This window comes from Liolophura sinensis, chromosome 8 (genome assembly GCF_032854445.1).
Source record: "Liolophura sinensis isolate JHLJ2023 chromosome 8, CUHK_Ljap_v2, whole genome shotgun sequence".
Lineage (NCBI taxonomy): Eukaryota > Metazoa > Mollusca > Polyplacophora > Chitonida > Chitonidae > Liolophura > Liolophura sinensis.
Window position 1 is genome coordinate 383,236 of NC_088302.1, and position 25,639 is coordinate 408,874.

Genomic DNA, 25,639 nt, shown 5'->3' on the forward strand with positions numbered 1-25,639 from the left:
AGCCTCTGTGGCCAAGGGGTTAGGACGCCAGCACGGCGCAGAGACCCAAGACCCTCCGTGGCCGAGGGGTTAGAACGCTAGCACGGCGCAATGACCCAGGCGCCTCCCACCAGTGTCGATGTGAGTTCAAGGTTCAGCTCATACTAGGTTCCTCTCTGGCCGTAGGTGGGAAGGTCTATCAGCAACCTGCGAAAGATCGTGAGTTTGCCTCCGGTCTCTGCCAGGTTTCCTTCCACCATAATACTGGCCGCCGTCGTATAAGTGAAGTGTTTTTAAATAAGGCATACAAAACCAGTCAAATATTATAAAATAAATGAAGACATTTACCTGTATTAGTGACCAGTGTAGTGTTGTTAGGTATTACTGTTTAATTAGTTTCCTCCAATATCTAATCGGGGATTGTCATTATTATAGTTTGTGTCATATCATTTACAGTACATTCACAGCACCCTGCGGGTGGTTGTGAGTTTCCCTTCCGGCTCTGCCCGGTTTCCTCCCACTATAATGGTAGCCGCCGTCGTATAAGTGAAATATTCTTGAGTACGGCGTAAAACACCATCAAATAATAAATAAATAAATATGTTATTTATGAAACTGAAGCCAAAGAGTGTTATTTTCTAGTAACACGATGATTGGGAAGAAAACTTTTCATTAATAGTACAAGTTTTTAATATGTCAGAGGTTTCCATAAACTCATCGGTCTGCAAGATTATATACAAGATTATATAATTGATTTGACACAGGCAGCCATGTACATACATAACATTTACACGGAGAAAGAAGGGTCAAATACAGTGTATGTTTTATTTTATCAAATATGAAAGAATATTTTTCCTGATATGCTTTAATTTGAATTCAAGTGTTAAGAAACGAATGTATGTGCATTTAGGTGGCTACATTTATATGGTACATATATGTTTACCAAACTGAGAAATTGTTACGTACGACGTTAAACCCCAAGCATTCACACATATGTTTTTCAGTATCTTACAAAAGTATCCATCATTCATAATCTGACGGCAGAACTCACCCTGAAATGACCTAAGCGCCAAACCGAGAACTTTACGACCGTTCTCAACTTCCCTTTGTAGTTGTGCACCTTTTCACACAGATGCGTGTACAACAGTTGGACCGCATCGGTGGCCTAATGGTTGGAGCGTCCGCCTTGAAGAGGGGAGACCCGAGATCAAACTCGTGTCGGATCATACCAGTGACTTTTAAAATGGTGCTTGTTGCTGCCTCACTTGATGCTCAGCAATCAGAGGTTAAAGCAAGGAAACACAACTGGTCGGTCTGGTGTCAGTATGTGATGTGACTTGGTGGGGTGTCATTTGTGGTGTCTTCGGCATGATACTTCAGTGGCGGCAGCACTTTGACGGCACACGTGGACATATGCACACCTTATGCGTACTCGTTGTCTTATGATTGAAATAATGTTAAGTGCGACGTAAAACCCCCTAGCATACATACACACATATAGTCATGTTACAAAAAAAACATATCTTAAAGCGATTACTGGACAACGTGTAAAACACTGCTTTATTGCCGTTAATAAATGGTATAACGATGAGATATGCATAAAATCTGGTTAACAAATAATTAAATAAAAACAGCTGAACCTTGTAAACATTCCTGCAGGATCCAAAATAGATGTCAAAAATATATCACCAAGCTTCCCGTGCATGATGAGCTTTTAGTACAGAACATTCAACGTGCAAGAACGGAACATTTCAGCCATCGCTGTGTCCCAAATAACAAGAACTTTCACACTTTTGTAAAGACTTCATACCGTCCTGTATTTATTGTATAATTTCCATCTGATTCAAGCATCTTTGAAAACTGGAGATTTGTTTGTTTGACATTTCTTGAGATTATGTTACGGTCCCATTAAATCTTGGCGATGCATAAAGCCGCGGAATGTGAAGAATTCTGCCGAACATTGGATGCTTAGATTTGTGCTAACACGCTCCTTTCTAAAGTCTTAGAGTAATGACACAGAATTTGTAAGTTACTTCACGTCTATTGTGATGGTTTGTGTGAAAACCCCTCGTGTCTAGTGATGGTTTGTGTGGAAACCCCTCATGTCCCGTGATGGTTTGCGTGGAAACCCCTCATGTCCCGTGATAGTTAATTAGTGTGGAAACCCCTCATGTCCGTGATCAGGCAAAAAAGCCCCACAGGAACATCCCAATAGTCATCAGTATCACAGCGTTAATGTTAACAAACACGCTCCATTTCGGATCTTCTTCTATGGACGTCAAGGCTGCGTTCTGTTCGACTTTCTCTTCCTCGGTCATTTCCGGTCTGGACTGTTCATAGCCGCAGACGACATACACCGTCCGGCGCCAGGCAGGCAGAGTGGCTGCAAACCCAGAATTTAATGGTGGTATAGAAGAGAAGAACAAGGTGTGGAAAGTGTATGGTCCCAGGAGAAAGGTCCTATGAGAAAAGTCAGCGCCAGACTGTAGTAGCCTTGTCGTATTCAGCATGAGATTTACAGACATTAGCCTACTTGACGCGTAGGCCTACTTATTTAATTTTGACTGAGTTTTCTCTACGCCGTAAGGACGTAAGTTTACGATGTGGGAAGATTTTGTGGCTAACTGTTTATCAGTTTGACAACTCCTGCCACTATAGGTGAGCCATATTTCCATCTATCTATCTGTCGCCTTACCCGGGTCGACCTGCTTCAGCCTGGCGATTTCCTCTCCTTCCTCGTGCTTGAGGCGGGCCTCCTTCTCCTCTGGGAATTCCTCTCTGGTCACTTTACTATGGCGAGTCCACCAAGTCAGCCGCGGCAACTAAACAGGACAGCAGAGGATAGTAATATAACAGATCGGTACACAAGTTTTAGGCATAGTATAGTTCTCCAGTCAGAACGGGGAGGTGTTGTATATCAACGTGATGACAACGGAAAACTGATACCCACTGACTGGCTTCCCATTATCAAACACAAAATTGGACGTGTGTTTGTGATTTTAATGTTAAGGTCCCTGGTAAGGAGTTCGTCTCAGTGCCAGAGAGTCTTATCATGTCACGGATTTTCCTCACCTATGCCAGGGATTCTGCTCACCTATGCCAGGGAGCATGTCTAGATTTGCGGTAATATACATTACTTATAAACTGTAGAGTGATGCGACCAAAGAAGATACAGATCTGAGACCGACGTTTTAGTATTAAAACATTTATCTTATACTATCACACTGTCGCCGCTGCTCTGGTTTTACTCCTTGTGTTGTAAGTCTTATTATATTCCAGTATCCATATACCATTTCATATGTATACTGTACATATATCCAAAATGTAAAGGTGAGAATTTTAGCCATGAGCCGTCCTATCATCCTGTCGTGTTGGGACTCGGATGGGGTCACACAGACTGACATGCAACTCTGGTGGGGTCAAACATACAATCATGGGGCTCAGGTAGGGTCAGACAGACTGATGGGGGACTCGGGTGGGGTCAAACAGACTAACATAGGATTCGGGTGGGGTCAGACAGACTGAAATGGGGCTTGGGTGGGGTCAGATAGACTGACATGGGATTCGGGTGGTGTCAGACAGAGTGAAATGGGACTCGGGTGGGGTCAGATAGGCTGACATGGGCCTAGGACTCAGGTGGAGTTAGACAGGCTGACATGGGGCTGGGTCACAGGCGGGGTCAGACAGGCTGATATGGGTCTGGGACTCGGGTGGGGTTAGACGGCTAACGTGGCTGGGTCTCGGATGGGGTCAGACAAGCGGACATGGGACTCAGAACTTACATGTTTTTCGTCCACAGGAGATGTAAACAGGGATATGATGATAGTGGTGAACATGCTGATGAAGAAGAGGATGATGGCGAAGTGAAGGAAATGGATCTGGGAGGTGATGATGGGTCTGGGGTCCTCTGCCGTGTCCCCACAGGCCGGGGAAGAGAAGCCGAAGTCCAGCCCCATTCTGATCATCCCCACCACCAGCCCTATCATCAGGCCCCAAAACGCACCCTAAACAAACATAAAAAATTGGATCCATTACCGCCAACAACAAGTCATATAAAATACAGTATTTATATTTCAAATGTGTCAAATTTACATCAGGTTTGACAAACTGTGTTATATTTATTTCGTCTTATTTGAACGCTTTGTTAACAAAAGGTTAATTATACATGTATTTCCATACATACATTTGGGACTTGTAAGCTGATATTCAGTCTCATCAAATATGATCATGCTACCAGAATACAGCCAGTTTTTCTTTCCCTTTTTTCTACTTACGGTACCTGTTCATTAAATCTTTACCTTTTGGCTACATACGGTACCTGTTCACTAGTTCGTTTCCATTAGGCTGTTTACGATACTTGTTCATTAGTTCTTTTCGTTTGGGCTACCTACGGTATCTGTTCACTAGTTCTTTCCGTTTTGGCTACCTACGGTACCTGTTCATTAACTCTTTCCCTTTTGATTACTTGCGGTACGTCTTCATTAGTTCTTTTCCTTTTGGCTACTTACAATACTTGTTCATTAGTTCTCTTTATTTTGGCTACTTACAGTACCTGTTTGTTAGTTTTTTCCCGTTTGTCTACTTTTAGTACCTGTTCACTAGTTCTTTACCTTTTGGCTACTTACGGTACCTGTTCACTAGCTCTTTTCCTTTTGACTACATGCAGTACCTGTTCACTAGCTCTTTACCTTTCGTCTACTTACGTTACCTCTTCACTAGTTCCTTTCCTCTTGTCTACTAACAGTATTTGTTCACTAGCTCTCTACCTTTCGACTACTTACGGTACCTGTTCATTAGTTCTTTTCCATTTGGCTACTTATGGTACCTGTTCTCTAGTTCTTTCTCTTTTGATTACTTACACTACCTGTTCACTAGCTCTTTCCCTTTGGGCTGCTTACAGTACCTGTTCACTAGCTCCTTTCGTTTTGACTACTTGCAGTACTTTTTCACTGGTTCTTTTCCTTTTGACTACTTGCAATACCTTTTCACTAGCTCTTTTCCTTTGGGCTACTTACGGTACCTGTTCACTAGCTCTTTCCCTTTGGGCTACTTACAGTACCTGTTCACTAGCTCCTTTCCTTCTGACTACTTACGGTACCTGTCCATTAGTTGTTTTCCTTTTGGCTACTTACGGTACCTGTTCACTAGGTCTTTCCCTTTTGACTAATTACTGTACCTGTTCATTAGTTGTTATCCTTTTGGCTACTTAAGGTACCTGTTCACTTGTTTTTTTACTTTTGGAAAAAAGGCACTTACGATACCTGTTCACTAGGTCTTTCCCTTTTGACTAATTACGGTACCTGTTCATTAGTTGTTTCCCTTTTGACAACTTTCCTTTTTCCTTTTGGAAAAAAAGGCACTTACGGTACCTGTTCATTAGTTCTTTTCCAAAGCATCGCCATGAGAAAAACGTTTAGGACAGGTGGGGCGAAGTATCCAGTCACTGATTGGATGTAGTTAAAGAGTTGCCCCCCTTGCGCAGCTTGCAGAACGGGTATCCATAAAATGCTTAACCCAACCAATAGAAGAACGAACAACCTGTGCAGAGAGACATCAAAAAAAAATTGCACGGAGATGACAACCTAAAATTGCATGGAGATGATAACATCAGTGCATGGAGATGAAAACATCAAGTGCATGGAGGTAACAGCATCAAAGTGCATGGAAATGACAATACTAGTGCATGGAGAGGCGACATCAGTGCATGGAGATGACAACATCAGTGCATGGAGATGACAACACCAATGCATGGAGATGACAGCATCAGTGCATGGAGATGACAACATGAATGCATGGAGATGACAGCATCAACTTGCACGGGGACGACTGATGCATTCATCTCCGTGCACAGATGTTGTCATCTCCATCATCAGAGTGCATGGAGATGACCACATCAAAGTGCATTGATATGACAGCATCAAATTGCATGGAGACGACAACATCAGTGCATGGAGATGACATCAAATTGCATGGAGATGAAAACATCAGTGCATGGAGATGACCACATCAAAGTGCAATGATATGACAGCATCAAATTGCATGGAGACGGCAACATCAGTGCATGGAGATGACATCAAAGTGCATGGAGATGAAAACAGTGCATGGAGATGACATCATCAAAGTGCATGCAGATGACAGCATCAGTACATGGAGATGACACCACCAAATTGCATGGAGATGAAAACATCAGTGCATGGAGATGACAACATCAGTGCATGGAGATGACAACATCAAGTGCATGGAGATGACAACACTAAACACATGGAGATGACCACATCAAAGTGCATAGATATGACAGTATCAAAGAGCATGGAGATGACATCCTCGAAGTGGATGGAGATGACAGCATCAAAGTGCATGGAGATGACAACATCAGTACATGGAAATGACCGCATCAGTGCATGAAGATGACAACATCAAAGTGGATGGAGATGACATTATCAAAGTGCATGGAGATGACAACATCAAATTGCATGGAGACGGCAACATCAGTGCATGGAGATGACAACATCAAACTGCATGGAGATGAAAACATCAGTGCATGGAGATGAAAACATCAGTGCATGGAGATGACAACATCAAAGTGCATGGAGGTGAAACATCAAAGTGCATGGAGATGACAACATCAAATTGCATGGAGATGAAAACATCAGTGCATGAAGATGACAACATCAGTGCATGGAGATGACAACATCAAAGTGCATGGAGGTGACAACGTCAAAGTGCATGGAGATGAAATCAAATTGCATGGAGATGAAAACATCAGTGCCCGGAGATGACAACATCACTGCATGGAGATGACAACATCAAAGTGCAAAGAGATGACAACATCAGTGCATGGAGATGACAACATCAAGTGCATGGAGATGACAACATCAAAGTGCATGGAGACAACATCAGTGCATGAAGATGACAACATCAGTGCATCGAGATGACAGGATCATTGCATAGAGATGACAACATCAGCGCATGGAGATGACACCATCAGTGCATGGAGATGATAGCATCATTGTAGAGATATTAATAGCATCAGTGCATGGAGATGACAACATCAAAGTACAAGGAGATGATAACATTAGTGCATGGAGATGACAACATCAGTGCATGGAGATGACAGCATCAGTGCATGGAGAAGACAAATCAATGCGTGCAGATGACAACATCAAAGTGCAAGAAGATGACATCATCAAAGTGCAAGAAGATGACATCATCAAAGTGCATGGAGATGTCAGCATCAGTGCATGGAAATGAAAACATCACTGCGTGGAGATGACAACATCAAACACAAACACGGAGAGAGTTTTAAATTTGAACAATGCATTTGTCCAGTACCTGCAAATATGCCTGGTATCAAATACCATTACTTTGTACAGTGAACCAGACTTTACATACAGGGGTTGTCTCAAATTCTCCTTCCAATGGCCATAATGAGTATATCCTGTCGAGGAGCACTCATTAGATACATAAAGGGTTTCCTGACAGGACGTTCAGCATTCAGACAGAAGCACAACACCGAGGTACAACAACTGGAAAAATATGACAAGTTTGGAACAAGGCGTCTTTGGGGGCGTTATATGCACCGAGGCTTACCCCCTAGACAGCTGAACACGTCGCATTTATGTAAACTTAAAACAGAGTATATCTTTACGCGTCCTCAGTTGATAGCTGATCAACTTCTCACACACACACTTTTCAACAACAGAAGCTGATTAAGGCAGACAGTAACCAGTTGATCACGTTCTCACACACTTACTTTCCCACAACCAACAATTCTCCGTCAGAAGATCTAGGTCGGATACGCTTCCAGACGTCAATGGTGAAGAGGGTGCTAGCACTATTGAACACTGACGTCAGAGAGCTCATGAGGGCAGCCATCATGGCGGCCAGCATCAGACCGCGCATACCTGCATAGATGAACAGTAGGCCTATGGTAGTTTAAATCTACGTTAACATCTTCAAGAGCTCAATGTTGTACGATCAACAATGGCACTCAATGAGCAATTCACATCAAGGAATAATTACATGACTGAGCCCCATCTCCAATAGTGTCAAAGTAATTTAGTCAAGCGACTTCTCAGTTTTTAGGGAAAATATCTCTTTTTTTTTTTGACCGGAACATTAATGGGGCATTCACGGTCTTTAATTCTCTGTTACATGTCAGAAAAAGGTCGAATCATTTTCTTTAATTTTTGTATCTTATTTGAAACTTTTGAAGCCAAAGACAGATGTCAAGAGCACTGATGTTTCTTTTAGAAATCCATGTAAACTATATCCGGACACATATGGCTGATCTGGCTTTTGACAGTTTACTGTTACCTTTCACCGATCAGGCAGCGAGCTCAAATCCAATTCCATCTGATCCAACGGCGGCTTTAAGCCAATAAGGTCGTGAAATATTTGACGATGTGCGGTAGTGTCTTGCCGTCATATAAATGAAACATTATTAAGGCCAGCTAAAGCATCAATCATGCTTAAAAATCGAGTGGCAGTAGTTATGAGAAACAGAAAAATACGGAGGTTATTCTTACCATTGGGAAGAAGCTCAATGACGAGTTTGGGGTAGGCGATATTAGTGCAGCCTGCAGGATTCCCACATACCTTCTCACAATTCTCAGGCTGCACACATGCGACCTGATCTACAACGTTATTAACGACAGGCCGGTTAGGTGTTCGAGAATCTTTGTGCTTGATGCATATAACAGAACTGAGACAAAGGAAAGAATTAAGACAGACTGACTGAGCCTCCAGAAATCTGCCTGGCGAACAGAACAAAACACAACTCTAGAATTTTACTAACACAGATCCATTAAATAATGTGTTTATTGCAGATTTCAGAATGTCCTCGGTGGAATAAGTGCTATAATCAGGTTGATGATCACTTTAGATGTACGAGTTCTACAACAAACACCAGCTCTGCGACAAGTGTGTTTGCTATGTAGAGTTAGAGGTTTATTATAGTTATAAGCGCTGTCCTCATGGGCAAGTGACGGGGTTTTGTTGTCCCCTGATCACATGATGTCCACATACTTCACGTTCCTTCACTAAAAATAGTTATTGACTGTGTAACTGTCCCTGTTCACAATGTTGTCTGTATTCGTCAGCACTTCATCAAAAACATCACGAGGCATATTTTCCACTTACACATAGACTACTTGTCATGGGACACGTTTTCATATTTTCCACCTAAACACAGACTACTTGTCATGGGACACGTTTTGCTGTTTTCCAATTACACATAGACTACTTGTCATGGGACACGTTTTGCTGTTTTCGGCTTACACATAGACTACTTGTCATGGGACACGTTTTCCTGTTTTCGGCTTACACGCAGACTACATGTCATGGGGCACGTTTTCCTGTTTTCCACCTATATACAGACTACTTGTCATGGGACACGTTTTCCTGTTTGCCACTTACACACAGACCACTTGTCATGGGACACGTTTTGCTGTTTTCAGCTTACACGCAGGCTACATGTCATGGGACATGTTTTCCTGTTTTCCACCTACACACAAACTACTTGTCATGGGACACGTTTTCCTATTTTCCACTTACACATAGACTACTTGTCATGGGACACATTTTCCTGTTTTCGGCTTACACACAGATTACTTGTCATGGGACACGTTTTGCTGTTTTCCACTTTCACACAGACTACTTGTCATGGGACACGTTTTGCTGTTTTCGGCTTACACACAGACTACTTGTCATGGGACTCGTTTTCCTATTTTCCACTTACACACACATTACTTGTCATGGGACACGTTTTCCTATTTGTCACTTTCACACAGACTACTTGTCATGGGACACGTTTTGCTGTTTTCCACTTACACACACACTACTTGCCATGGGACACGTTTTGCTGTTTTCCACCTGCACAAAGACTACTTGTCATGGGACACGTTTTGCTGTTTGTCACTTTCACACAGACTACTTGTTATGGGACACGTTTTGCTGTTTTCCACCTACACACAGGCTACTTGTCATGGGACACGTTTTGCTGTTTTCCACCTACACACAGACCACTTGTCATGGGACACGTTTTGCTGTTTTCCACCTACACACAGACCACTTGTCATGGGACACGTTTTGCTGTTTTCCACCTACACACAGACTACTTGTCATGGGACACGTTTTGCTGTTTTCCACCTACACACAGACCACTTGTCATGGGACACGTTTTGCTGTTTTCCACCTACACACAGACTACTTGTCATAAGACATATTTTAATGATAATGACACAGTGATAATGACACATGTTTATGGAATTCAAATGATGGATTTTAATATATAGATTGGATGTGCCTAAACAATGAAGCTGCATTAACCGGAACACATCTTACAAATGACTTAAAGGACATCACAGACAAATGTCACACCGTTTTTGTCTCAGTCTTTCAAAAATGCTTCTCTGTGTATTTCAATAAAATACTGCCAGTTTTTGGTTAAACGATTATATTATTCTTTCTTTAAAATCCCACACAGTTTTTGTTTGAGTGTATCAAAAATGCTTTTCCGTGTATTTGAACAGAATGCAGCCATGTTAGAGTTAAACTATTATCATTTATTCATAGTTTAAAATTCGTGTCCAATGCTTTAAAATGCTTTTCTAGCTGTGTATTTGAATGAAACAATGCGATTTTGAGTTTCTTTTCTTCAAGAAGCCTGTGATAGGCCATTATACCTGTGAAAAGGACCCGACTGATCATGCCTGGGAACACAGTGGTAAACAGTGGTAAGATCTTCAGGTACGCCGCCATGATGGATGCCCCCTTCACGTGTAGCATGTTTTTGGCGGCCAGAGTTCGTTGTACCAACACCTGCAATAATTAGGCAGTCATGGAGAGTCTACTTAGGCCTGTATGTGCTGTATAGGCTTGTATGTGGTGATTAGGGCTGTATATGCTGATTATGGCTGTATGTGTTGGTTAGGCCTGTATGTGTTGGTCAGACCTGTATGTGCTGGTTAGGCCTGTATGTGCTGATTAGGCCTGTATGGGCTGATTAGGCCTGTTTTTGCTGATTAGGCCCGTATGAGCTGATTAAGGCTGTATATGCTAATTAGGCCTGTGTGTGATGGCTAGGCCTGTATGTGCTGATTAGGCCTGTATGTGTTGGTTAGGCCTGTATGTGCTGATTAGGGCTGTACGTGTTGGTTAGGCCTGTACGTACTGATTAGGCCTGTATGTAGTGATTAGGCCGGTATGTGCTGATTAGGGCTGAAAGTGCTGGTTAAGTCTGAATGTGCTGGTTAAGGCTGTATGTGCTGATGAGGGCTACATGTGCTGGTTAGGCCTGTACGTGCTTATTAGGCCTGTAGGCACAGATTAGGCCTGTATATGATGGTTATGCCTGTATGCGCTGGCTAGGTCTGTGGGTGCAGGTTAGGCCTGTATGTGTTGGTTAGGCCTGTATGTGCTGGTTAGGCCTGTAGGTGCAGGTGAGGCCTGTAGGTGCAGATTTGGCCTGTGTGTTAACAAAATGTAAGAAGGATTACTAACATAACAGGCTAAAATCACGAATTTAACTGAATGTTCTCTGAAATTGTTACCGGTACGCAACTTCCACAGACTCAGTTTCATGTATCACATTAAAGTGCTGCAAAAGGACCGTACTTTTCATATTCTACTCGCACTTGCTCATTTCCCTTTATATTATAAAAACGAAGGCGTTTTAGACAATGAAATAACATGACCCTTATATACGTGCATTAAGTAAAATACGAAATTTATGTATGACCTTTTGAATATTGAGACAAATCATCTCCTGTGTACAGATTTACACATCCATGAACATGTGTTTGACAAGATGTCACGTACTGATATTGCCAATAATATCAAGAGTGACATTTTATGCCAGTAAGAAAATTAAAGCATGTTTGCATAAGGGTAACTTGAGAAGACTAAAACCTTCGTGGACGACGAGTGTAAGTCACATATCAGACAACGTCCTTGACCTGTCAATACTAGCTGACGTATATATTGATTCCCCGATGACTGATTGGCTATTTGACTAAGCCAATCCCCTCATATATAATGACAGAAGTGCTACACTATGTCTGCTCCAGGATGTGACCTCAATCTCTCATATAAACCTGCAGTTTACTTAACCTCTTTTCTCCTGATCGGCCTGGTCTACTGCACCATGCACAGTTAACATGCTGTAACGTAGTTCAGGTACGCTAAGCCTCTGCCACATCAGAGCCACGGCTACCTTCGACAGTGGCGATTCGTCGCGATCATTTTATCGTTGTCAATGACGGTCGACTCATCGATTCTTGCAGTCTAATGATTGAATGAAATGAAAGGCACTAAAAATTTGTATAAGATTCAGGAAAATCGTTTGTGATACTTGTACATAGCTCGTGCGACAAAGCCAGACCGATTAAGATTAGAATTACATGTATGTAGATCGTAGCTGTTTGTAGCTGATCGCAGCTGTGAATGCACAAACACAACTCATCTGTGACAACTTCGACCGCCTCTCGAATGCCGGCGAGAGCAAAAAATTATGGTACGATCAGTCTAAGATAGTTTATGAACTGTACTACACGGTTCGGAACTGTTCAGTTTCGTGGGGTCACGGTTTTGCCGTGTATGTGTTTCTGAGCAGTACCGCACGGTTTAGAACTGTTCAGTGTCATGGGGTCAAGGCTTTGCTCTGAATGTTTCCAGCAGTACCACACGTTTCAGAACTGTTTAGTGTCGTAAGGTCATGGGTTTGTTGTGTATGTGTTTCTGAACAGTACCGCACAGTTCAGAACTGTTCAGTGTCGTAAGGTCACAGTTTTGCCGTGTATGTGTTTCTGAACAGTACCGCACAGTTCAGAACTGTTTGGTGTCGTAAGGTCACAATTTTGCCGTGTATGTGTTTCTGAACAGTACCGCACAGTTCAGAACTGTTCAGTGTCGTAACGTCACGGGTTTGTTGTGTATGTGTTTCTGAACAGTACCGCACAGTTCAGAACTGTTCAGTGTCGTAAGGTCACGGGTTTGTTGTGTATGTGTTTCTGAACAGTACCGCACAGTTCAGAACTGTTCAGTGTTGTAAGGTCACAGTTTTGCCGTGTATGTGTTTCTGAGAAGTACCGCACGGATCAGAATTATTCAGTGTCGTGACGTCACGTCTTTTTTTGTATGTATTTCTGAGTAGTACCGCACGTTTCAGAACTGTTCAGGGTCGTGACGTCACTTTTTCGTATATGTTTCTGAGTAGTACCGCACGGTTCAGAACTGTTCACTGCCGTGAAGTCACGGCTTTGTTGTGTATGTGTTACTAAGCAGGACCGCACGGTGCAGAACTGTTCAGTGTTATAAGGTCACGACTTTGCTATGCGACTGAGCACATCATCACAAATATTGAACACAAACTAATCCCATCTATTTTCCATGCATTCACGTGCAAAATACACGTAATTGCCAATTTGTACATTGCAAAGTGCATGTCGATGCCGTTCAGCAAGGAAGGATACAACCTTGCAAAGTGTATGTCGATGTCTTTCTGTAAGGAACATCCTTGACAAAAGACCAACGGGAAACAGATACAGGCAATCGGCTGTATATGTACATGTACACTGGTGTGCTCAGGGGGAAGTCCGGTGTTTTACACACACGTGAGAGGATAAAGTAACATTAACATATTCCATAACCTCGAGAGAATTTACCACGACTGACACCATATTGTCCATTCTGCACTGTCAAGAGAGGTTCCAACATTACAACCGAGCTGGACTGAAGATCTGATTATGTTATGAGGCTTGTTCTTTTGTTATGCGACCTGGTTTTGTATTGAGTGACTTGGCCTTGTGTTATGTGACTGGATCTTGTGTTATGTTTCTTGGTCTTGTGTTACGTGACTTGGTCTTGTGTTGTATGACTTGGTCTGTGTTATGTGATTTGGTCTTGTGTTATGTGACTTGATCTTGTGTTGTACGACTTGGTCTTGTGTTATGTGACTTGGTCTTGTGTTATGTGACTTGGTCTTGTGTTACGTGACTTGGTCTTGTGTTACGTGACTTGGTCTTGTGTTACGTGATTTGGTCTTGTGTTACGTGACTTGGTCTTGTGTTATGTGACTTGGTCTTGTGTTACGTGACTAGGTCTAGTGTTATGTGATTTGGTCTTGTGTTATGTATCTTGGTCTTGTGTTACGTGACTTGGTCTTGTGTTACGTGACTTGGTCTTGTGTTATGTATCTTGGTCTTGTGTTATGTGATTTGGTCTTGTGTTACGTGACTAGGTCTAGTGTTATGTGTCTTGGTCTTTTGTTATGTGACTTTGTCTTGTGTTATGTGACTTTGTCTCGTGTTATGTGATTTTGTCTCGTGTTATGTGACTTTGTCTTGTGTTATGTGACTTTGTCTTGTGTTGTGTGGCTTGGTCTTGTGTTATGTGACTTTGTCTTGTGTTATGTGACTTTGTCTTGTGTTACGTGACTTTGTCTCGTGTTATGTGACTTTGTCTCGTGTTGTGTGACTTTGTCTCGTGTTATGTGACTTTGTCTTGTGTTGTGTGACTTTGTCTTGTGTTGTGTAGCGTGGTCTTAAGCAACATGATTCGTTTTTGTGTTTTGTAACTTGCTCGTGCATATGACACGCTACAGACGTTTGTTAATCTACAGTACTTCTCTCACCTGATCTGAACAGAAGTACCAGCTACTGAGGATAGTGATGCCCACCACGTTACCAGGCCAGGGCATATCTGTGGTGCTGGCGCCCCTCAGTAGGTGTAATGCGTCTGACGGCGGCACCCCACATTGTGTGCCGTTAACCAGGCTGTCCACAGGAATGGCATCAAAGTACTTCACGTACAGCCGATTTATTCCGCCCACCTCGATAAAACCTGAAAAAAAGAAATTGGTGATATGAGTGAAATGGTGTTAGTTGACATTTTGCATGAAGAGCACGAACATCGCCATAACAGCCGTGTTCGTCGCGGTGCCATAGATTATGGCAATGTACTCTTTTCCACCACAGGCCTTGGTACACCAATCAACTTTGGATGGCTACTCGTCCATATGACAATCTAGGTCGCAGAGCTTCCGGGACCCAGGCGGCCCATAGACTCTCCCAGAATGTGCACGAATAGACTTTCAAACTTTCACCCTCATACCCGGCCAGCCACTTTTAAACTTTCCCCCTCATACCCGGCCCGCCACTTTCAAACTGTCACCCTTATACCCGGCCCGTCACTTTTAAACTTTCACCCTTATACCCGATATGTCAATGTAATCGTAAGTGGCTGACCTTTTTTATGGATATAACGCTGGCATACGCATCGAAGCTCAAGTCAGATTCCAAACTACAATAGTTATTTATTCACTTATTTGACTGGTTCTTTTGCGCCGTACTCAAGAAGGCGGTCAGCATTATGGTGGGAGGAAACTGGGCAGAGCCCGGGGGAAACCCACGACCATCCGCAGTTTCACAGCGACCGCACTTGTGGGAGGCTTCTGGGTCATTACGCTGCGCTAGCGCGCTAATCAACTTAGCGACGGAGGCCCCCCAAACTACAATAGTGGATAGTAATAAAATAAACTTAATGTTAAATCTCTTAATCTGTCTGACGCCACTTTAAGCTAGAGTACGAATGTACGAAATACCTCTTCCATACCAAACATTTACAAAAATAAAAGAAAGAAAAATAAGGAAACGTTAAAACAAATGAAAGGATGTCATGTTGCATAGTTTGGCTTCATATAGATTATTTCATTGGCCATTCTTATATTGCTTGCACTAGTGGTGCATCTTACTCAGTAGAGAATACAGTGTACATGAAAATCCATCACTGCACGAAGTACCTGAACCAGAGTAATTATGAACATAATTACCTGATTGCCATTAAACTTAAGCATGCACAAGTTCAGATAATAGATAATATGTATTCTGTCTATGAAATAATTTGGTGTATATAACAATACTTCAAATGCTCGTTATTTCCGCAATGCAAAATCTAAATATAGAAGTATTTAGAGAATGTCCAGACGTAGATGTACCACACGGTACTGCACTGTGCGAACCTGAACCTTCAGGTACGGAGCAGAAAGCCTAAGGACATGGGCAATACACTGCAGCAGTTGCCGAGCAAAGTGTTCCATTTGTGTTCTTACTGCAGAGCCAATGGCTGCACGGCATAGTGTGGTTCTGAAACTCGTGGTAATACACAGTACTGTCGCTCGATACTTTGTGACGCCCTCGCAGTACGGTACGGTCATCTCACAGTGCGGTACGGTCGCCGATCAGTACGGTACGGTCACCGAGGAGTACCACAAAGTTTAAAACTTTTTAGTACTGCGGGGGAACTTTTCCTTGAGTACTGTGCAACAAGGGCCTACAATGCGTGTGGTGGAAGGTTTGCTGTATACATGCTGTATACATGACTGACACCTACTGATGATCATCAGGATGACAGCACCGCCCACCATGATGACAGTCTGTAACGTGTCCGTGTAGATGACCGCCTTCAGCCCGCCTGTAACAGAGACCAGTCCTGTATCAGATATGGACCATCAGATGACAGGATCCGAAATCGATCGAGGTATTGAATAATAGTGAACGGATTGAGTTGTGAAAGAAATTGTGAAATGACCATTTGTCTTTAACCCGCACCCGCTGCCCCCCCTTAATATTGTCTACATATATATGTGTATCTATATTTACGTCACACGTGGGGAAGTTTGTCTATTGTATTAGGACAACTCAGCGACGTGATATGTCACAGATCTAAATCTTGTCGTCTCTCAAGTGATCGTAAAACACATTCACTGTGGTATCACTCACAAGCAAAATTCATTCAGCCGATTCAATATGTACCTGTTAAAAAGAATTTGAATGTTTCGGTTCCGCAAAAAGCAAACATGAATGGAATCAATCTTTACCTGCAACCGTGTTTACTGCCGTGATTGCCAACAACAACAAGATGGCGGGGTATAAATCCCAGCGGATGGCCTGGTTGATGAAGATAGCTCCTGCGTACATGTCCGCCTGAAGAATGTAGATGTAAAACTCAGCTTTAACAAAAATTACCAGTACACGAGATAAACATCCAAGACCGTCTGATGTCTGACCGATGTCCTTTCAAAACCCGTAGGCCTATGGAGATATTTCAGCCAAATTCGAAAATGGAATTTGAAAATTGATATGGATGACCAACAGTTTTTCAGTGTGACGATTTTCACACTCAAAACTTTCCTTTATGTTTTCCTTTATGATACCGATCCATCAAACGACTTAGGTACTCTTTCCCAAGAGCCCTGGAAGTAATTATGCAACACAAAAGAGTGCCCAAATTTGTTGTTCCTGGGGAAATGTCCAGATATACGTTTCTCCACATGCCATGATATAAGTTGTATGAGATGAACACAATCCCTGCTGAAATATTTTAAAAGCGTCATTTGCGCTTTGCAAATTCTGACTTTCATCCCTTTTTTGATGCAAACAGAAGGCGTCTTTAACATGGTCCTAAATACACTATATGTTACCACTTACCGATATTTTAGTGAAGACGTAGAGTATTAGCGCCAAAACAGACATGTACACCTGTAGACGCTGTCCACCAAAACGCTTCTTTAAATACTCCGGCAGAGTAAACACCTGTGAGAAATAAGACAAATGATGACGTCATTATGAGCTCATCTGATTAAAGTACGGACGTACTTACTTGTCCGTAAGTAAACTTGCTTGTCCAATTCTATTCCAGGTGTAGACAGAGGAAGCATCTAGAGACAGAGGACTAATTACACTGACGAAAGTGGCATAACAATCTTACCCCGGAAGCGATGTAAACAGGCACAAATATCCATCCGAGCAGGAGTAAGCAAAACAGTCCCTGAAACGTCAGAAAAAGCAAAAGGGTATTTGTTAACGCGGTAATCGGTGCATGTACGTCAGAACGTCCAAAATGACCCTTAGGATCTCTAGCAATAGCGATAAATGTCACCATACGAACACCATTTATGATGACGTCACTCATTGGTACACACGCCTGGCATGTGTAAAGTCAGACTGATCTGAACTCTAATTAGTATTCCATCAACATTTGCGTAAAGATATTGATCCAAGCAAGATTACACCTTGAAAATCAAGTTTTTTTCTTAAATTTTATATTTATAGAACCAGTAATGGTAAACTACGTTTCAGAATAGCACAAATCAGCTCACGTTCAACTCGTAGCTTGCCACAGCAATCCCATTGGCTGCCCCTGTTCCTGCTAGACCAATGAAGCTGCCGCTCCCGATGTTACTAGAAAACAGCGAGGCCCCGATCTGTGGAAAACACAAACCTGTACAAATTTACATAGTCCAAATAATGCGTACCTCAAATAAAAGACAACAACCGTGTCCACAACTATTTCAAACTGATTTTTTTTTTAACATTTTTGACACCAAGAAATTTTATAAATATCAATTATACTTAAAAGTAGGTTTTAGAGACCATATTTTCACGACAGTTTTTCATATTATTTTGAGCTACTAAAATCCATTAAAATCAATGATTTTACAGAAAATCACTATTGTCAAAATGTTCTGCAGGCAAATAAGGCGAATTCTTCTGAATAAAGAGATACACGCTTGAGATGTGTGTATTTCTTACAAGTAGCCAATAGATAGGATCACATAGCATTTAGACACATAGACATATTTATGGTGTGTACATACTGTATTTAACACATGTGACACATTTATGGCGTCTACATATATACTACATATATAACACGTATAAGACGTATAACACGCATTCCGTATTTATCGTGTCTACATATATAACATGTGTGACATATTTATGGCGTTTACATACATAACACGTATGACGCATATTTTTGGTGTCTGCGTATATTACACGTATGACCCATATTTATGGTGTCTACATATATAACATTTGTGACATATTGATGGGGTTTACATATATAACACTTGTGAAATATTTATGGTGTCTACATATTTAACACGTATGACCCATATTTATGGTGTCTACATATATAAGACATATATATGGCGCCTACATACTGTATGGAACACGCATGTCGTATTTATGGCGTCTACATATGTAACACGTCTACATACTGTATATAACACTTGTGACATATTTATGGTGTCTACATATTTAACACGTATGACCCATATTTATGGTGTCTACATATATAAGACATGTGACACATTTGTGGCGTCTACACATACAACATGTGTGACATATTCATGGTGTCTATATATTTAATACGTATGGCCAATATTTATGGTGTGTACATACTGTATATAACACGTATGCCGTATTTATGGTGTCCACATATATAACGTGTGTGATATATTTATGGCGTCTACATACTGTATATAACACGTATGCCGTATATATGACGTCTTCATACTGTATATAACACGCGTGACATATTTATGGCGTCTACATATATAACACGTGTGATATATTTATGGCGTCTACATACTGTATATAACACGTATGCCGTATATATGGCGTCTACATACTGTATATAACACGCGTGACATATTTATGGCGTCTACATAAATAACACGTGTGACACGTGTGACAAAGGATCCTGCATATGGCGTATCTCGCCCTGTAGCATTTGTCAGATCTTGCATAAATTGTGATGACTTTAATCTGCCCCACAAGTTGTTAGTTCAAAAACTAGTTTGTCAAGGATACTCCATCAAACGCCTTTATTCTAAGTTTCTCAAATTTTACAATGAGTATAACACTCTCGTTAGCAGATATGGACAGAGCGTTCAGAATCTCTGGCGATCTGCATTGTGATCAACCACATAGACGGCGCTGTTATCCTTATGCCCATATCTATGGCGGTGGTTGCCGAGTGTAACCGTCTATCTTGTAGACAGCTTTTATGCAGACCAGCATGTCATGTAACATCATAGATGGCGCCTCTTGTAGTATGAGATCCTTACATGTTAACGGGAAAGACGTAATCGCCCGTTACTTTTGAATCACTATCTGTTCGCTTAAGGCCTGTCACGCTAATCATTTTCGAACTGTATCTAATACCGCTTAACCTGGGTCTAGGGACCGTAAAGGCAGCCATGCTCATTATATTTGCATGATGCCTTTATGACCAGTTGCAATCAAAGCGCGACTGAGATACATTATTTAATTGTTATTTGACCTGGAACTCATTCATTGACTACGAATTTGAACTCTGATATGGAATTCATGCCTGGAATATCCACTGCCTGCACCGGTATCATTGAAAACTGGTAACCGCTTGTTACCGGCTTTATTTCCTATTTGTATAATTTCTTACATACCTTTGTCTTTGGGAGCTAGTGTTAAACGTTCTTTTGGAAATGGATCTTGCGATTATCGACTTGGAACGCCCTTTACGGACTACGCATCGTATACGAATGTCGGACATGACGTTTATATTTATGGCGTCTACATATATAACATGTGTGACATATTTATGGCGTCTACATACTGTATATAACACGAATGCCGTATTTATGGCTTCTACATATATAACACGTGTGACATACTTATGGCGTCTACATACTGTATATAAACCGTATGCCGTATTTATGGCTTCTACATATATAACATTTGTGACATACTTATGGCGTCTACATACTGTATATAACACGTATGCCGCATTTATGGCGTTTATATATATAACACGTGTGACATCCTTATGGCGTCTATATACTGTATATAAACCGTATGCCGTATTTATGGCTTATACATATATAACATTTGTGACATACTTATGGCGTCTACATACTGTATATAACACGTATGCCGCATTTATGGCGTTTATATATATAACACGTGTGACATCCTTATGGCGTCTATATACTGTATATAACACGTATGCCGTATTTATGGCGTTTACATATATAACACGCGTGACATACTTATGGCGTCTACATACTGTATATAAACCGTATGCCGTATTTATGGCGTTTACATATGTAACACGTGTGACATACTTTTGGAGTCTACATACTGTATATAACACGTATGCCGTATTTATGGCTTCTACATATATAACACGTGTGATATATTTGTGGCGTCTACATACTGTATACAACACGTATGGCGTATTTATGGCGTTTACATATATAACACGTGTGACATACTTTTGGCGTCTATATACTGTATATAAAACGTATGCCGTATTTATGCCTTCTACATATATAACACGTGTGACATACTTATGGCGTCTACATACTGTATATAACACGTGTGATATACTTATGGCGTCAACATACTGTATATAAACCGTATGCCGTATTTATGGCGTCTATATATATAACACGAGTGACGTATTGATGGCGTCTACATAGCTGTATATTCGCTTGGTAAAGCCGAGTCTATATACCCCTTAGTGTTAACTCGAGTATCATTCAAAAATAATTAATACCACTTTTTGTGATGGTCAGAATAGGTTTGGCAGGTTTCTTGCATATAACTACGAAGACTATTATAAGCTGTGGTTTGAACCTCACGGCATACATGTGTTATGAATCGCCCTCCAAACCAATTCAAATACACACAATACGCTATAGCCTAATTCAAACAAGAAACCACATATATAACTGGCCACACAACTTGTCTCTGTTCCCAGCACATCATATTCGATTACTGAAAGTAATACAAATGAAAAGAAGCTCTTTCTAGGTCACGAAATTCATATTTAGAGCAAACTTAACCGTCTGAAAGGCGATCTTGTCTGCGGCCATTTATTTATATAACATATGGTGGCAAACGTGTTAATTTGGCAAAGACTGGAAGACTACTTATTGTGTACTATCTTGCATGCTTACTGTGCTGTGTGTCGCGTGAATGTGTGGTGGCTGACGACTCTTGCATGTTTAGTGCGCTGTGTATCGTATGAATGTTTGGCGCCTGACGACTCTTGCACGTTTACTCCGCTGTGTGTCGTGTGAATGTGTGGCTCATGACGACTCTTGCATGTTTGCTGTGCTGTGTGTCGTGTGAATGTGTGGCGCCTGACCACTCTTGCATGATTACTACGCTCTGTGTCGTGTGAATGTGTGTCGTAGGACAACTGTTACATGTTTGCTGTGCTCTGTGTCGTGAGAATGTGTGGCGCCTGACCACTCTTGCATGATTACAACGCTCTGTGTCGTGTGAATGTGTGCCGCAGGACAACTGTTGCATGTTTGCTGTGCTCTGTGTCGTGTGAATGTGTGGCTCATGACGACTCTTGCACGTTTACTGCGCTGTGTATTGTGTGTATGTCTGGCTCATGACAACTGTTGCGTGTTTGCTGTGCTGTTTGTCGTGTGAATATGTGCATCATGACGACTCTTGCATGATTACAACGCTGTGGGCCGTGTGAATGTGTGTCGCAGGACAACTGTTGCATGTTTGCTGTGCTGTTTGTCGTGTGAATGTGTGGCTCATGACGACTCTTGCACGTTTACTGCGCTGTGCATTGTGTGTGTGTGTGTGTGTGTGTGGCTCAGGACAACTGCTGCATGTTTGCTGTGCTGTTTGTCGTGTGAATGTGTGCCTCATGACGACTCTTGCACGTTTACTGCGCTGTGCATTGTGTGTGTGTGTGTGTGTGTGGCTCAGGACAACTGCTGCATGTTTGCTGTGCTGTTTGTCGTGTGAATGTGTGCCTCATGACGACTCTTGCACGTTTACTCCGCTGTGTATTGTGTGTGTGTGTGTGGCTCAGGACAACTGTTGCATGTTTGCTGTGCTGTTTGTCGTGTGAATGTGTGCCTCATGACGACTCTTGCACGTTTACTGCGCTGTGTGTCGTGTGAATGTGTGTCGCAGGACAACTGTTGCATGTTTGCTGTGCTCTGTGTCGTGAGAATGTGTGGCGCCTGACCACTCTTGCATGATTACAACGCTCTGTGTCGTGTGAATGTGTGCCGCAGGACAACTGTTGCATGTTTGCTGTGCTGTTTGTCGTGTGAATGTGTGCCTCATGACGACTCTTGCACATTTTAAAGAAGATACCCCTCGTCAAGAAAGGAAAATCGCAAACAGGAAGTAAGCTTACGGGCCACCATAAGAGATCCTTTCCCGCCAAGAAATATCCTGTTACGCTCGACCTTTGTGTCTTCCATGTGGACTGAAATCAAAAAAAAATATCGAAAAAGAACACATAAAGATTCAGTAGATAGATAGACTGAATATGATAGCATTAGAATATTAGAAAAACAACAGAAGTGTCAATAGATCCAACAACGAAAATGTTCTCTCTAAGACTACTTAACACCTGAAAAGTTGGTAACATTAATCTAAGTGTAACGGTAAATCATAATGTTTTTGGTGGAGTAGTTATAGAGGCGTTTTATTTGTTTGAAGATGTTTATTTCATTCGCCTTTAACAAGAAAGTAAAAACCAAAGACAACAGCAATGCCAAAATAAATCAAAATAAATGGCAATCATAACGACAGAAAGTCGACTTACCCACACCACGACGAGGGTGCAAGAGCCAAAGTAAATGGCAATGATAACGACAGAAAAGTCAACTTACCCACACTCCGACGAGAACGCAGAAGCCAAAGTAAATTGCAATGATGACGATATCCTCAGTGCTCACCCCGGCTTTGGCAAAGGCATCGTATCGATCAGCTGTTGATGTTTCGGTAAGGGTAGTCGTGTCCATATTGTGGATCTATGTAGAGGATTCCAGTGAAAGCGCTGTCTTAAATGGTTTTCATACAGATCAAGACAGATCGAGTTACAATGTATGCATATTTCCATAGCCATGAATTGACGGAACTATACAGTGGCTGAGATTCCACAATTCTCAGAATAATATATTGTTTGTTTAAGATAGCAATATGCTGCATTTGTAAATACTGTATTATTATGCTGATATCGAGAGCGAAAAAAATATAACAATGTAGACCAAAACACGACGAGAGCGGGATAAATATGAGCTAAGCGATACACCCTGACGTACGCATACTTCAGGTGATATGAAGGTCGACGCTTACAGGCTGACATTGTCTATACGAGAAACTGTGGGTGACAATACAACATACATGGGACGAGTACAGGTAAATTGTCAAACAGTAGGTCAGCGGTATACATATAACGTCACCTGCTTGACTCAAATCCCTGCACAACCCGTGTGCTCTCTGGCCCGACACACAGATTACACTGTCTAGTTTACAGTTCCATACTTCTTTAAGTTTATTGTTGATTTCCCACGGTCATTTGGAGACACGTGCTAAACGTATGTAATTACTGACAAATCAAACTTTAAATTATCCAACGATTCACACGCAATATGAAGTAAACAGAATAAGTTCATGTCTTACCTTGGGAATAAAACCTGTATCAAAAGACCGCACAGGTGATCTTACCTGCTTAGGATTGTTTTCTTCCTCTCTGACACCTGACCTAATCACGGAAAACACCCGGGATAGCTTCAGTACAAATCACTTACGGCTGGTAAACCCTCCCTATAGGATATCCGACCACAAGCTAACGCAGACCTTTACTGGGAATTCAAACTGCTCACGTGACTGAATTCATTCAGGTATGTCGTCTGGAACGTAAACTGACTGTATGCATTCAAGAAAGAGAGGCATAGTCGATTGTAAATATTTGAACATGCCGTAGAAGAGCAAAATACATGCATTTCAGTGTCAAAATAATATATCAATAAGAGCAATGACAAAGGAATGACTGTAGAGTTCTTGGTGGTTAGCAATTATTGTAGGGTGAATGGTCTGATAGGCGGAGGTTCAAATCCGAGTTGAATCCTACACACAGGCCTATCCTACCTCTGGCGTCTTTACTAGCTTCTCAACATCATGGAAATTCTGCAAACACTGGCAACTTCTTTGGCCAAAGAAGCCGAGAGTGGTCCAAAGAAACAGCACCTTGCCAGATACTTGGCAAACTTGCTTACGTCAACTGCTAACTAAGCTGGGAAGCTTTGATTTTGATTTTGATGAAGTTCTGAAGAAGGCTGACCCTGAAAATTCAACCTGAAGTCTTTAAAAAGAAGCACTATATTGCATTCAGTTTATCAAACTAAAACATCAAACAGTTAAGAATCAACTGTGTAGGTTAGAGCAAGACAATCCCCTGAGTAAGTTCAGATATATGATCCCCTGACGACCCGAAAGTCGGTATGGGCATTGGGATCTAGACGTATGAGTACACAACAGGTATGTTTAATACATCAGCTGACCATACGCATGCGTGACGACGCGTACAAAGTCACATAATTCTCTACCCCTCGGACAGGAATTGCGAATTTTCCCTAAGGCCTTTGCATCTATGTGGCTTCTGACATCGACATACTTACGTTTTAAAGTTAATTGAAGGCAGTCTTGTGGTATTTACAGGTACATAAATAGTTCACACATTGTCGCTCTCGTCAGTAACTGCTCTCACGGAGTATCTTTTTCATCCTGGCCACTTTCTCTATCAACAAGAATTTGAGAGTAATAAATTCAGAAAATTTTGAATATCTAGAAAATACACATTCAGATAATTGTGATGCCATGTTGACGTCCCTTTTATGCGGTCCAGAGGGACATGCTCGAAATTAGCCGGTCACATTGCAGGGGTAAACCCATTTTAACGGATAGCTCCATTCGAAGTTTTACACACCGTCATATATAGTAGGTCTTAGTATGCTGCTAATGGTTGATAGACAAGAGCCTCTGGGGCTTACTATGTATGGTGGGAT

General features: G+C 41.7%; 1 protein-coding gene across 4 annotated transcripts; it reads right to left on the reverse strand.

The window, feature by feature from the left end:
- Positions 1-1,508: 1,508 nt before the first annotated feature.
- Positions 1,509-24,977, reverse strand: LOC135474074 (sodium/glucose cotransporter 4-like). 4 transcript variants are annotated; one of them, XM_064754076.1, is made up of 16 exons: positions 24,300-24,977; positions 23,462-23,602; positions 22,981-23,052; positions 18,137-18,241; positions 17,746-17,805; positions 17,466-17,570; positions 16,856-16,961; positions 16,369-16,449; positions 14,612-14,820; positions 10,665-10,800; positions 8,508-8,615; positions 7,733-7,883; positions 5,349-5,517; positions 3,762-3,983; positions 2,675-2,801; positions 1,509-2,362 (listed from the first exon to the last, which is right to left on the reverse strand). In XM_064754076.1, the coding sequence occupies exons 2-16, from the start codon at positions 23,591-23,593 to the stop codon at positions 2,160-2,162; spliced, it is 1,986 nt and encodes a 661-aa protein (XP_064610146.1). In that variant the 5' UTR covers positions 23,594-23,602; positions 24,300-24,977; the 3' UTR covers positions 1,509-2,159. The 4 variants fall into 4 exon arrangements, with proteins under 4 accessions (XP_064610146.1, XP_064610144.1, XP_064610147.1 ...); XM_064754074.1 differs by having other exon boundaries at positions 23,462-23,632; XM_064754077.1 differs by having other exon boundaries at positions 24,255-24,977.
- Between the last annotated feature and the right edge of the window lie 662 nt (positions 24,978-25,639).